We start from the raw sequence: 14029 nt of genomic DNA, 5'->3' as shown, positions 1-14029 counted from the left end.
TGAGGGTGGGGGAAAGGGGAAAATGGGTAATGGGCATTGAGGAGGGCACTTGTTGGGATGAGCCCTGGGTGTTGTATATAAGCAATGAACCACAGGAATCTACCCCAAAAACCAAGAGCACACTTTACACACTGTATGTTAGTCAATTTGACAATAAATTATATTTCAAAAAAGAAAAAAAGTTGTGTTAGTTAGGGATGCCTGGGTTGCTCAGTCAGTTAAACGTCCAACTTCGGCTCAGGTCATAATCTCATGGTTTATGAGTTCAAGCCTTGTGTTGGGCTGTGTGCTGACAGCTCAGAGCCTTGTGTCTCCCACTTTGCCTCTACCCCACTCATGCTCTGTCTCTCTCTCTCTCCCTCAAAAATAAACATTAAACAAATTTTTTAAGTGTTGTATTAGTTAACTTTTGGGTGTGTGTGTGTGTGTGTGTGTGTGTGTGTGTGTGTGTGTGTGTTTTGGACAAATGCAAGAGTGTGGATATAATGGGAGTAAAATAATACCCTTCTATAGAAATAGAATTAGTCTTTGGCTCTGGCTGCAGGAATCTATTTAGTTTTATTTTAAGAAAAGTGTAAATGGTCATCTATTTCCGGTGCTTTCTTCCTTGGGGGGTGCATTTTCTATTTACATGGCTATCAGGTTGGTCTTTAGTCCCACTGGCTGAACGGTTCTACTTAGATCTGCGTTGTCTTGGCAAGAACCAACCTGCTTTAATTAAGAGGTTTTCATCTCTTCCACTGTACTAATAATTAATATAAGTTGTGCTCTTTTTTATTGTGAAAACCCTTACACATAAACAAAGTTGATGAGTAAAAAAGTAAATAACTGTTCATTATTATCATCAGATATCTGGTTAGTATTCAAATTTCTAGTTGTCTCAACTGTTCCAAATTTTTAAAACTTGAAATAGACTCCATATAAGGTCCACATGTTTTAATTATATTCTTTAATCCTTAAGCTGTATCGGTTCTCTCCAGATCTTTTTTTTTTATCCCCTTAATAAAGTCATTTGTCAAAGAAGTTTGATTGTTTTTCAGGATTCCTGGGTTCCTGATTTTTCGTGATTGTATCTTCATGCTGTCCTCTCTATTTCCTATAAATGGTAGTTAGACCTGGAGCTTAGTATTTTTTTAAAAGGAAATTTCAAAGGTAGCCTCTATTTTTACATTATTAACACACTGATGCTGAATGCCATTAATAATTCATTAGAGGTTTCAAAATGAGGATAGTCTATTTCTGTCACTTTTTCATTTTAGTTGAAATACTTACATAAAGAGAAATTTTCTTTCATAGGCTATTCTCTCACCCTCTGTTGGTACAGTTTGTATAATAGAGGCAAGGAAAATGCCAGAACTTCCTTAATTTTTAAAATGACTATTTAGTTTCTTTAATAAATATCTGTGTAAGTTCAGGGATTTAAAAATATTTTTCTATTAAAATTGTTATGGATATTGATGCTAAAATTTTGCCATTTGTGGCCAGTTCGGTGCTCCTTTCTTTTGTTTTAAATACATGACTGGGTTTTTGTTAGCTTTTAAAGTGTGGTAAATATTTCAGTCTGTTTATATTTTGGCCTGAAATCTGGAATCAGCCATTTTTCAAGGGTGTTTTAAGAGCACAGTGTGGGCACTGAATTATGTTTGTGCATTTGAATAATTTCTTTGGCTTCTCCAGCTGCCATTAAGTGCTTCCCACTTAACCTTGCAAGTGACCTAATTTTTGTTGTGGTTTTTGTTGTGAAGTTGTATTGGTTTTCAGAGGTTTTACCCCATCCCTGTTTTTCCAGTGTCCCCTGTTATTTTCAGCTTTAGGTCTTATAGCATGTGAAGAGTTTTAGTAAAGCTGTATTGCAGTAGAAGTGCCTGTAGTTTGAGAAGGACAGCATGTTTATAGTGATAACATGTTATTTTATGGATTGTGGGCAGAGCTTTAAACTTAGCCTTAAAACATTATTTTATTTCTTAATTCTTTAGTGATATTTAACGGGGAACTCTTTTCATTTGTATGTTTTGAGGCCACTAGGTAGTGAATTGATGTAAAGAAATAGTGTCGTATTTTAAATTTATCTGTTTCATTTTTAATTCTTAATAAACGTGGTTATCGTTAATTAAAAATGTCCTCCCCTTCTCTTTTCTGTATAGCGTCCATAACTAGCTTTCTCACCGTGTTAGCTTGGTATCCCAACACTCTTCTCCGGACATGGTGCCTTGTGCTTCATAGTCTAACTCTCATGACAAATATGCAGCTGAATCGTAAGTTTAGAGATTTATTCCTTTAAATCTCTCACACTTACTTTTTTATCCTTAGTATCAGATTCTCAAGATTTTTGTAAGAAGTGATAGAGTTGTGAAGATTATGTTCCTTCTTTGACTGTGCCTCTTTTGAATTTATTCTTAAGTATCTTAGGCTTTGTGCCTCTTTACTTTGACAATTTACTCTCATTTGCCATCACAAGTTCAAATCATAGTTTTACTTTCTAAAACCTTACTACTTATTAAAACAAAACTGGTTGCTTTTAGAGTACAAATATTTACTGTTTTATGTTTGTTATTCTTTTTAAAGGATCTTTGCGCTTAAAAGTGATTTATTTATTATTATAATCCTGAGCATATATGATTAGATTGCTAGGTTTTTGTTTCCACATCTAGATCCCTTCTATGTTATCTTCTGTAGTGCATATTGGTTTTACTTTTCACATTTAAGTCTGGATTTAATCTGACATTCTGGAGATTGTTGTTGAGATAGGGATGAAAGTTCAGACTAGAAAACAAGGACTCACCATTTGTGAATTGAAATCCTCATTCTCTCTAGGTTATGACGAGGTGGGTAAATTTCATCCCCATTCTTTGTGGGGTTAATTTCACTAAATAGAAAGCTCTGTCACATTGATAAATATATCAGTTTAAATCATTGTTTCGCATCAAAGTGCTATTCCTTTTTTTCATTTCAAATATACTTTCCAAATATGGCATCAAAAGTATCACTGTCTCATATTGAAGATATTAGCTCAAAGGATGTTTTAGTCAATTCAGAAAACTGGTGTGTTACCTGTATACCTTTGAACATTATACAACCTTTGTGGTACTGACTTGCAAAAATGAATAGTGTTTGCATAGATTTATCTGAGATTTATCCGAAAAGTAGGTCCCTATTTCTGAAAGAGGGGAATAATTACCAAGAATAGGCTCACCAAAAGGTCAGTAAGCATTTATTTATTTCTTTTCCAATTTCTTTTCCACTTGACTATATACTAAATAAGATGCACTTTAAACCAGCTATTTTTTATAGTCAGATTAGGAGAGAGGCCAGAGGAGATCCATGATAGATGAAAATACAGAATGAGCCCAACACAGTCAATGCAGTAGAGTTTCAGACCCTTTTAATAAACTAACTCCCAGGAATATGTGAGTTTTCCTTGAAACTAAAAGACATTTGAGATACCGCATTTCCATTCTTTCAGGGTCCATTTGTTAAGAGCATTTTTAAAAAATGTTTTACAGCTGGTTCAAGCAATGCCATTGGAACTCAGGAGAGTACTGCTCATCTGCTGGTTTCAGATCCAAACCTGATTCATGTATTAGTGAAATTTCTTTCTGGCACCAGTCCACATGGAACAAATCAACACAGTCCACAGGTACGGTGTCTTTTCAAAACTAGTGATAGACCCAGACAGTTCAATAAATATATTATATTTGTAAAGAAAAACTTAATGTAACTAATAAAATTTTCATTGCTTAGGTATTAAATGATATTGTCTTATATTTCAGTGTAATAAAATGTTTTGAATGGTATATAATAATAGTTATACTGAAACTGAAGCACAAGCAGGTAGTAAATTTTCACTTGAATTTTTACTGGATTTATAAGCAGATGTGTATTTTTGGCATTAATTTTGGGCTAATTTAAGAAACATCCTGAAAAAATACTTACCTGAAAGTCATGGAAACATTTAAGAAATCTTGGAATTAAAAAAGTTTTGTTTTGTTTTTGTTTTTGAGTGAGAGAGGGCACAACTGAAGGAGGGTTATAGAGAGAGGGAGAGAGAGAGAGAGAATCCCACAAGGGGCAGAGAGAGAGAGAAGTGGAAGCTCATGAACCATGAGATCATGACCTGAGCCGAAGTCAGATGCTTAACTAACTGAGCCACCCAGGCACCGCAGGAATTTAAAAAGTTGTTTAAAACTAATGTACCATGTTTAATGATCTCAACTACTAATATTGATAATCCACCTAACAACCTTTTTATAATATTAAATGTTATTTAAAAAAATAGCAAGTTGTATTGCTCAGGGCTTATAAACAATTTTAGTCTCATTATAAACTTCCTTTATATCAGTGTAATTTCTTGTTATAATATATTGCTTTTTAAAATATTCCTACATCATTATACTTCTTTTTTTTTTTTTTTAAAGAGAGCATGAGCAGGGGCGTGGCAGAGAGACTCTCAAGCAGGCTCCATGCTCAGTGCAGAGCCCGATGTGGGGCTCAATCTCAATGACCGTGAGATCATGACCTGAGCCAAAACCACAAATTGGACACTTAACTGAGACACCCAGTCGCCCCTATTATATTTCTTTTTATATAAGATATAAATTTAGTTTTCATAGCATCTTTTTAGTGGAGGCTATGCAACATTATCATCTTTTAAATTTATAAATTTTTCTCTGGATTTGCCATTAGACAAAATCTCATTTAGTTGTGTAATCTGTAATAATATCATCCTTTCTAGTGTTTCATTTATTCAGTAAGTTTTTAAAAATGTTTATTTATTTTTTAGAGAGATAGCATGAGTGGGGTAGAGGCAGAGAGAGAGGGAAGGAGAGAATCCTAGGCAGGCTCCATACTGTCAGCACAGAGCCTGATGTGGGGCTTGAACTCACAAGCTGTAAGATGATGACCTGAGCTGAAATCAAGAGTCAGGCTCTTAACCAACAGAGCCACCCAGGTGCCCCTGTTCAGTAAGTTTTTACGAGGCTTCTGTGTGCTAGGTCCAGGTATTGTTCTAGGTACTAGGGATTATAAGTAGTTACCAAGACCAAGTTCTCTGCCTTCTTGGATTTTAAGTTCTGTTGGGTACGTTTAGTCAGTACTCTCGTACTGTACATACTTAAGTTTTGTAGAACACAGTGAAACAAGCAAGACAAGCATGAAAACAAGGGAGAAAAAACTATTATATTTAGATTGGGCCAGAGTTTTGGTGGGAGCAGAGGCATATTTTCAAGTGATTATTGTACATAGAGATTTATGAATTGGGAATGTGAAGATTCCTGGGATCATTGATTCTAACTTCATTATTTTACATATATGAAGAAATGCAGTATCTGCATTGCCCACAATTACAGAACTTGGTGGTGGTAGAGCGAGGTATTGGAGGGCATACCATTGTATTAAGTAGGGGTTTTTCTTCCTGTGTTTTTTTTTTTTTTTAAAGGCAGAATAAGTTATTAAAGATCAAGCTTTCCTCCAAGATCTTAGTTTTGGTTAAGAATGCTGTGACTTAGGTGCTTAGTATTAGAAATTAAGTTTATCTAACTTTAAAACAGTTTGAAGCATTACATTGCATTTTGTTTTACCAAAACTCCTCAAGGTTTTTGTGATCATAACAAATTGAGATTGAATAAGATTGTATGGAGAAGTATTAAAAAACATTCCAAAACATACCTCAGGTTACTTAGTATGTTTTTCATTATCATTTCTTTCATTGACAAGATACAATGTTTGGGAAAGCATTTTTTTATTAATTGGTACAGGTTTGTACCTTTGGAGTCTTTGTGATTTTGGTTTTTTCATCCACTTTCGTATTTGCTCTGCTAGTCATTAGAAGCATGACCAGTTGTGGATCACTTAACCTCTTTGAGTGCTTCTGTGAAATAGGTATTTAGTAAGGTGGTTGGTGAAAATCAGTGCAAAAGTTCTTTGTACTTTTGTGAATCATTGTGGGTATATTTCTTGTGTAATTCAGATGAATTTTTTTCTGTCTTGAGTTACATAAACCTACTGTAAGTTCTAAACCATAATGCTAAAATTATTGATACTAGAATTTATGGTTTTGGAGGCACCTGGGTGGCTCAGTCAGTCGAGAGTGCAACTTAGGTTTAGGTCATGATCTCATGGTTCGTGAGCTCGAGCCCTGCGTCAGGCTTGCTGCTGTGTGTGCAGATCCCACTTCAGATCCTTTGTCCTCCCTCTCTCCCACTCATGCATGCGTGGTTTCTGTCTTTCTATCTCAAAAATAAACGTTAAAAAAAAGGATTTATAATTTTAAGTTTAAAATAAATATATCAAAACCTAAGCAAGTTGGTTTCTTGCTATCACTGTTAATATTTCGTTCTTCATATGAAAAGTTCAAAGAGTATAGTGCTTGACTTAATGCTTGATGCTTTTTAAATGAATAATTCTATAAATGGTATCAGTAAAAAGTTTTCAATGGCATTAATTTCTCTTCAGGTTGGTCCAACTGCTACACAAGCTATGCAAGAATTTCTTACCCGATTACAAGTGCATCTTTCTTCAACATGTCCTCAGATATTCAGTGAATTTTTGCTCAAGCTAATTCATATACTTTCTACAGAAAGGTAAATTTCAATGTATGCATGTATTCTTGATGTAGAAGTAATAAGTAATCCTCTAAATAAACTTTGCTTTACCATTTTTTGGGGGTTAATGTGGGAACAGATCAACAGTAGAGTAGGGATTAAGGGGGAAGGATTTATCCATTTCTCTCCTGACTTTTCATTCCATTCCATTCTGGCTCTCTAGATTCTTGAACTCTATGAAAGAAACACAGTGTGTTAAATCTCTGCTTGCTTTTAATGTTTTCATAGATAAGTGAAATTTATTTGAAGCTGTTAAAATTTTTCTAGAATACAGATAGAATATTAAAGCTACCAAAGATTTTATTTCAAACGAATATGTAAGAAAACCTGAGAAAGATAGCTTACAAAAGAAAATTACACACCAGTCTCCTTGAGAAATCCTAAATAAATTTATTATCAGTATTGGGCAATACATTAAAAGAGTAAATTGTGACCATGGTGGGTTTATTCTTTTTTTTTTTACTTTTGGCTTAAAACAATAGAAATTTATTATCAGTTTTTGAGGCTAAAAGAATGCAATCAATGTGTTTGCAGGCCATACTCTCCTCTGGAGGCTCTAGGGGAGAATTCTTCTTTGCCTTTTCCTAGCTTCCATTGGTTGCCAGAAATTCTCAGTGGTCCTAGACTTGTAGACGCATCATTCCAATCTCTGCCTCCGCCTTCATATGGCACTTCTTCTCCTATGTCTTTGTGTCCAAATTTCCCTTTTCTTTCTTTCTTTTTTTAAATTTTATTTTTAATTTTTTAAAATTTACATCCAAATTAGTTAGCATATAGTGCAACAATGATTTCAGGAGTAGATTCCTTAGTGCCTCTTACCCATTTAGCCCATCCCCCCTCCCACCATCCCTCCAGTAACTTTCAGTTTGTTCTCCATATTTAAGAGTGTCTTCTGTTTTGTCCCCCTCCCTGTTTTTATATTATTTTTGTTTCCCTTCCCTTATGTTCATCTGTTTTGTCTCTTGAAGTTCTCATATGAGTGAAGTCATATGATTTTTGTCTTTCTCTGACTGACTAATTTCACTTAGCATAACATCCTCCAGTTCCATCCACGTCGTGGCAAATGGCAAGATTTCCTTCTTTTTGATTGCCGAGCAATAACTCCATTGTGTATATATACCACATCTTCTTTATCCATTCATCCATCGATGGACATTTGGTCTCTTTCCATACTTTGGCTGTTGTTGATAGTGCTGCTATAAACATGGGGGTGCACGTGTCCCTTCGAAACAGCACACCTGTATCTCGTGGATAAATGCCTAGTAGTGCAATTGCTGGGTGGTAGGATAGTTCTATTTTTAGTTTTTTGAGGAACCTCCATACTGTTTTCCAGAGTGGCTGCACTAGCTTGCATTCCCATGAGTTTATTCTTAAAATGCATGAATGGTTAAATATCCTAATATATATCATATGAATGTATCATTTTCTTCATACTGTAAGACATTTCAAAAATCCAACATTACTTTCTGGGGCACCTGGGTGGCTTAGTCAGTTAAGTGTCTGACACTTAATCTTGGCTCAGGTCATAATCTCGTACTTCATGAGATCAAGCCCCATGTTGGGCTCTTCACTGGGTTGGAGCCTGCTTGGGATTCTCTCTGTCCCTCCCTCTGCCCCTCTCCTGCTCGTTCTCTGTCTCTCTCTCTCTCTCTCTGTCTCTCAAAATAAACAAACATTTAAAAAAATAATAAAAACTAATAATATGTGTAGTTTTAATTATTTGTTGTATATACACAGTGAAAGATAAAGGTAAAGAGTAGATTCACGAAACTAAGGACATGATGTTACGATATAAATACATGTACAATATTTGGAAAACCTGGGCATGATAGTTTTGTGTGATGTAAATAAAAGCAGTTGACAAGCAAAAATCAGTCACCATATATTTACTTTTTTTTTTTTTTAACTAGGCTTTTTTTTTAAATTGTGTATGAGACCTCCAACAGTAGTATACTACTGTTCATATAAAGTTGTAGTGCAGTAAAGGTTTTCCTATGAGACTGTAATATATTTGCTCTTACGTTTCCTACAGAAACATTCATCTTGATTTTAGTTTAGTTACATACTATTTTTTTTTCAAAGTGGAGATATTTGCATGCCTCCAAAACTGATCAGCAATTTCTTTTTTTCAGCTTCTCTTCTTTTTTCAGCCAACCCCTTCTGCTCTACACACACCCTGTGAATTTTCTAGTGTAATTTTCTTTAATCCAATGCATAAAGTTCTGGGCCAAGAATGTCTTGGTTTATGTTTTGTTTGTTTTCTGTGTTTTCAAGAAAGTCTCTAGTATCCTGATAAGTTAGCTGGGAGCTCTTAGGTAAATTAATTTTATGACCAGGAAGAAATACAGAGTCTTAATATAAAGAAGGCATTCAATTTTATTGGGTGTTTTTGCAGATTACTTTCTATTGGCCTGTGAATGATATTTTCATTTTCTTAACAGTATCCTTCAGAAAATAAGTTTTCTATTTTCATGAAGTCTTGTCAAGTTTTTCCTTTATATATTATTTTTATGTCCTAAAAAAAAGAAAAAATCCTTGCCTAAACCATGGTCCTACACATGATCTGCTATGTTTTCTTCTAGAAATTTAGTTTTTACATTTATGTTGCATTTGGGTCACAGTTTCTTTGTTTTTTGTTTTTGTTTGTTTTTGCCTGTGGATGTCCATTTGTTCCTCTGTCATTTGTTGTACAGGCTCTGCTTTTTTCATTGAATTTTCTTTGCTTTTCAGAATCCATTGACTGTACACGTTTTGCACTATCTGGACTCTCTTCTGTAGAAGTGACGTTTGCATCTATACTTTTCTAATACTGTATTGCCTTGGTCCCTCCACAGTTTCTTGAAATCTGGTAGTGCTGGTTTTCCAACTTTGTTCTTTTTTCAGAATTGTTTTGGCTATTCTGGTTCCTTTGCTTTTCCACATAAATTTTAGAATAAGTTTATTGATTCTCGTCTATACTACCTGAAATAAAACAAAACCCTGCTGGATTTTGATTGAGAATGCATTAGTCTACAGATCAATTTAGGAAGAGTTACATAGCCTCTTTGGATTTTTTTTTTTTTGTACCCAGTCATGTAGTCACTGAGCAAAAACAGCCTTATTTCCTTCCTTTCCAGTGTGTATGTCTTAATCCGCAGCCCCTGCCCTGTCCTTCCCTTTCCCCTCTCCCAATGCCCTGGTTAAGTACCTTCAGTATGATCAGTTGAAATGATGAAATTGGCCATCTTTGTTTTTTTTTTTACTGTTATTGGTAGTCTTTCACAAGTAGAAATGTTACTAGCTATAGCTTCCTTTGTAGATGTCTGATAGCAATTTGAGGTTTTTTGTGTTCCTAATTTGGTAAGAGTTAAAAAAATCATGTGTTACCCTTGGATTTTGTGGAATGCTTTCTCTATATCTTTTGAAATTATCATGTTGTTTCCTGTGTAGTCTGTAAATATGGTGAATTACATTGATTTTTTTTAAAAAAGTGTTGATCACTGTGTGTTCCCAGCATAGACTCACTGCTCACTTGGTCATGATATATTATCCTTTTCATGTCTTGCTTAAATTAAATTAGTTAACATTTTGTTGATTTTTGAATCTATCTTTATGAGGAATGTTTGCATTTTTCTTACAATGTCTGGTTTTTATGAAAAGTGGCTGTTTTTTATACAAGTTAATGCTGGACTCATAAAACAAACGATCCCTTTTCTGTTTTTGAAAGGAGTTGTGTAAAATTGATTACTTAAATATTCGACAGTACTCACCACTGAGGCATGCTGAGTCTGGAGTTTTCTTGGAGAAAACGTTTTCAATTTATTTTATAGTGAAAGATGATTCAGGTTTTCTGTTTCTTCTTGAGTGAGATTTGGCAGTTTGCATCTTGACGGAATTTGTTCATTTCATCTATGTTGTCGAATTATTTGTATTATTTCCTTATTATCCTCAATGTTGATGGGCTGTAGTTCGATTCCTGTTTTCGTTTCTGATATTGGTAATTGTTATTTATTTATGTCATTCTGGCTAGAAGTTTATCATTATTTTTGGTACTTTCAGAAAACTGACATGAAGCTTTGTCCTACACCTCAATCCTATTCTAACACTATCCAAAGTTAGTGACAGACTCACAGGTTTAGCTACTCAGTACCATAACATTGCCCTCACTTCGGAGCACGCAGTTGCAAGTTGCCGCACTTCTGTCAGATCTGGGTACAAATTCACGGGTTCTCACAGCACACTCCTCAGTTTTGGTAGTTTGTAAAAATGACACATAGAACCCAGGTAAAACGCTTAACATTTACTGATTTGTTATAATGTATATAACTCAGGAACAGCTAAATGGAATAGATACATGGGCAAAGTGTGCCGTAGGGGGTTTGTAAGGTTGGGTGTCTGTGAATGGGTTTGAACGTCAAAGATTCTGTGTTATCACCGTTGCATACACCAGAATTTAGCCGTTTGTTAAATATATTAGCTGAATTCTTACTCATTTGTATGTTTCCAGTGTCTGTTCTCAAGTTCTGCCATAGGAAAGTCAAGCTCTTATTCTGTCTCGTTGGAGGTGCCTATCTTTCCTGGATTTCCAGCTCTGTAATGGGTTTATGTGACTTTATAGTTAGTTTTACTTTTTCTCGTTAATTTGGGGGCAGTATTTTCTCCAGATTTTTATATCTTAGGCATAAGCAGAACTTGAGCATTTAACTTTGATGTGTAAGAATTAGTTGACTGAATTTCAAGTTTTGAAAATCATAATTAGTAGAAAATGTTTAAAATAGCACCATTTGAGGATATGAAAAACCAGAGCTTATTCCATGTGATACTCAAATATTTTAGTCCGTAGCTTCAAAACCACCTGTTTGATTACTTCTCCTTTAGTTTTCTATTGGAAGGGAAGTCATTTTTGATTTTGTGTCAAATGGAAGACAGTTAGAATGACTCAGGAAGAATGGAAACCATTTGGTACAAAATGAAACAGTGAAAACCAAGAGTTTAATTACTGTGTTAGCTCTCTTGTATTGTGGTGGTTACTTTTTAAAAAATTTAAGATGGATTAATTTTTAATCATATCTCTTTTTCTGCAGGGGTGCTTTCCAGACAGGCCAAGGTCCTCTTGATGCCCAAGTAAAGCTCTTAGAATTTACCCTGGAGCAGAACTTTGAAGTTGTTTCAGTTAGTACTATTTCTGCTGTAATAGAGTCTGTCACCTTTTTAGTGCACCACTATATCACTTGCTCAGACAAAGTGATGTCTCGAAGTGGATCAGATAGCTCGGTGGGTGCTCGAGCATGCTTTGGGGGACTCTTTGCCAACCTTATTCGTCCAGGCGATGCAAAAGCAGTTTGTGGCGAAATGACAAGAGATCAACTCATGTTTGATTTGTTAAAACTGGTTAACATTCTAGTACAGCTGCCTCTTTCGGGCAATAGAGAATACAGTGCAAGAGTTTCTGTGACCACCAATACTACAGACAGTGTTTCAGATGAGGAAAAAGTCTCCGGAGGCAAAGATGGTAATGGAAGCAATAGTAGTGTTCAAGGATCACCTGCATATGTTGCTGACTTAGTGTTAGCCAACCAACAGATTATGAGCCAGATTTTGTCTGCTCTGGGCCTGTGTAATAGCAGTGCCATGGCGATGATAATTGGTACGTATTGAGAATGTTTAATCTTATGCTTGTTTTTGGTATTGTATCTCTTTGTTTTAGCAACATATAAATTGATTTTTTATTACTTTATAGTGTAAGGCTACTTCATTGCAAACTTCTTAGCAAGCTGTAAGTGGAAACTTCTAGAGAGTGGCTTCCTTCTATCAATAAGTGAAATAGAAATGATGAAGAATTTTAAGTGTGAATTTTTAAATACCATAATATGCTAATCAAATAACTTGTAATTTGTTATATTAAGAAAAAGATCAGTCTCACTGGTCAGGCACCATACTTTATAATCACACATCTCTGATGTGTTAAAGATGAAGAATTTCATATCAAATTTTATATTAGGGAACCTTATTGATTCCCACTTTTTAAAAAATGTGAGGTGTAAAATTGTATCCAAAGTGGAACAGTTTCTATGACACATACATCAGTGTAAAATTTCTGTATTGTTGCTTAACTTTTCTACCTGTTTGAAAGCTGATATATTGTACTTCTATAAACTGTGACAAAATTAATCCCATTGATTCCATTCTGTTTTTTCTTTCTTTGTGTATGGGAAACAACCATCCTATCTTTTTTTTAATTCGATGTGTTGAAGCATAGTTATGTAACAATACCACTTATTTTTCTCTCCATTTCCTTTCTTCTTGGTATATGGCTGGTATGTAAGATGATATTCCTCAGTCATATAACAGAGCAACTTCTTTTTATTGTTACCAACAATAGAGGTATCTCATGTAAGAAGATGGACAAAAACATGCTTTACTGAATGCTATGATGAATATCCCAATCTCTCATATATGTATACACACATGTGTTTATATACATATATGTAGCTGTTATATACCCATCCTTCAGTGGTTTCAGGACAAATGACTTTTCTATTTTAATTATTACTGGTTTTTAAGTATATACTGTATTTTAAAAATGTGTAATCTTTTTATTTAAACTAGGGGCAAGTGGATTGCATCTTACCAAACATGAGAACTTTCATGGTGGGTTAGATGCTATATCAGTTGGGGATGGATTGTTTACCATACTGACAACCCTCAGTAAAAAAGCTTCTACAGTCCACATGATGCTGCAGCCAATTTTAACTTACATGGCCTGTGGATATATGGGCAGACAAGTAAGTTCAATCTGGCAACTATTTCAGTAATTTAAATAGTTTCTGGCAATGGGGACAGAGAAGTATTTATAGGACAAAGACAGAGGATTCATATATTGGAAAAAGAGCAGCAGCATCAAGTAAAGACCTATAGACTATTAAATAAAGTTTGAATGTAGTTTTTTGAGTCCATGTTGTGAAAAATCACCACAGTGATCTAAGAATACAACATTAAACATAATCTTAAATTTTAGGTTGTTTTCCTGTTATCTCAAGAAGAAGTTTTCTTTTCCCTAGAAATAGCATAGTGGAATACCAAAATGCTCTCTGTAGATGTTACATACAAAAGTTTAATGCGACTATTTTTTCAGGCTATGATGCATGTTTGTTTAGTTTTCTTTCAGCCAAAAAGGATTTGGGTAATTTTAAAAGAAAAATCGGTTTGAATATTACTGCTTTTTGATTTTCCTTCTTATAAAATGAAATTGTAGGAACCAGTGTGATGCTTTTAACTTCTAGTCCATTTACTGCATTTTTTCAAATGCAGGTTTTAAAATGTACTTTCTTAAGGAGTATTTTGTATGTCAGTGTAAATCACCATTTTCTTAAATTGTCATTGCATATATATATGCACATATTTCTCCATTAATGGAAAGATATTTGAGAAGAATCAGTTTTTAAATGAAA

At 34.5% G+C, this 14029-nt stretch overlaps 1 protein-coding gene across 13 annotated transcripts in view; it reads left to right on the top strand.

The window, feature by feature from the left end:
* Positions 1–14029, top strand: part of BIRC6 (baculoviral IAP repeat containing 6) — a 221939-nt gene that overhangs the window by 115315 nt on the left and 92595 nt on the right. For all 13 annotated transcript variants that reach the window (XR_003412372.2, XM_027033515.2, XM_027033512.2 and 10 more), the window contains 5 exons: positions 2145–2255; positions 3504–3637; positions 6451–6578; positions 11663–12225; positions 13188–13363. Coding sequence is in view for 12 of the 13 variants with exons in the window: in XM_027033515.2 (XP_026889316.2) it covers positions 2145–2255; positions 3504–3637; positions 6451–6578; positions 11663–12225; positions 13188–13363 (1112 nt within the window). In the remaining variant the exon portion in view is untranslated. The remainder of the gene's footprint in view (positions 1–2144; positions 2256–3503; positions 3638–6450; positions 6579–11662; positions 12226–13187; positions 13364–14029) is intronic.

This window comes from Acinonyx jubatus, chromosome A3 (assembly GCF_027475565.1).
Source record: "Acinonyx jubatus isolate Ajub_Pintada_27869175 chromosome A3, VMU_Ajub_asm_v1.0, whole genome shotgun sequence".
In the NCBI taxonomy this organism is placed as follows: domain Eukaryota; kingdom Metazoa; phylum Chordata; class Mammalia; order Carnivora; family Felidae; genus Acinonyx; species Acinonyx jubatus.
The sequence above is the reverse complement of the archived record's forward strand: the minus strand, read 5'-3'. Positions and strand labels throughout refer to the sequence as shown.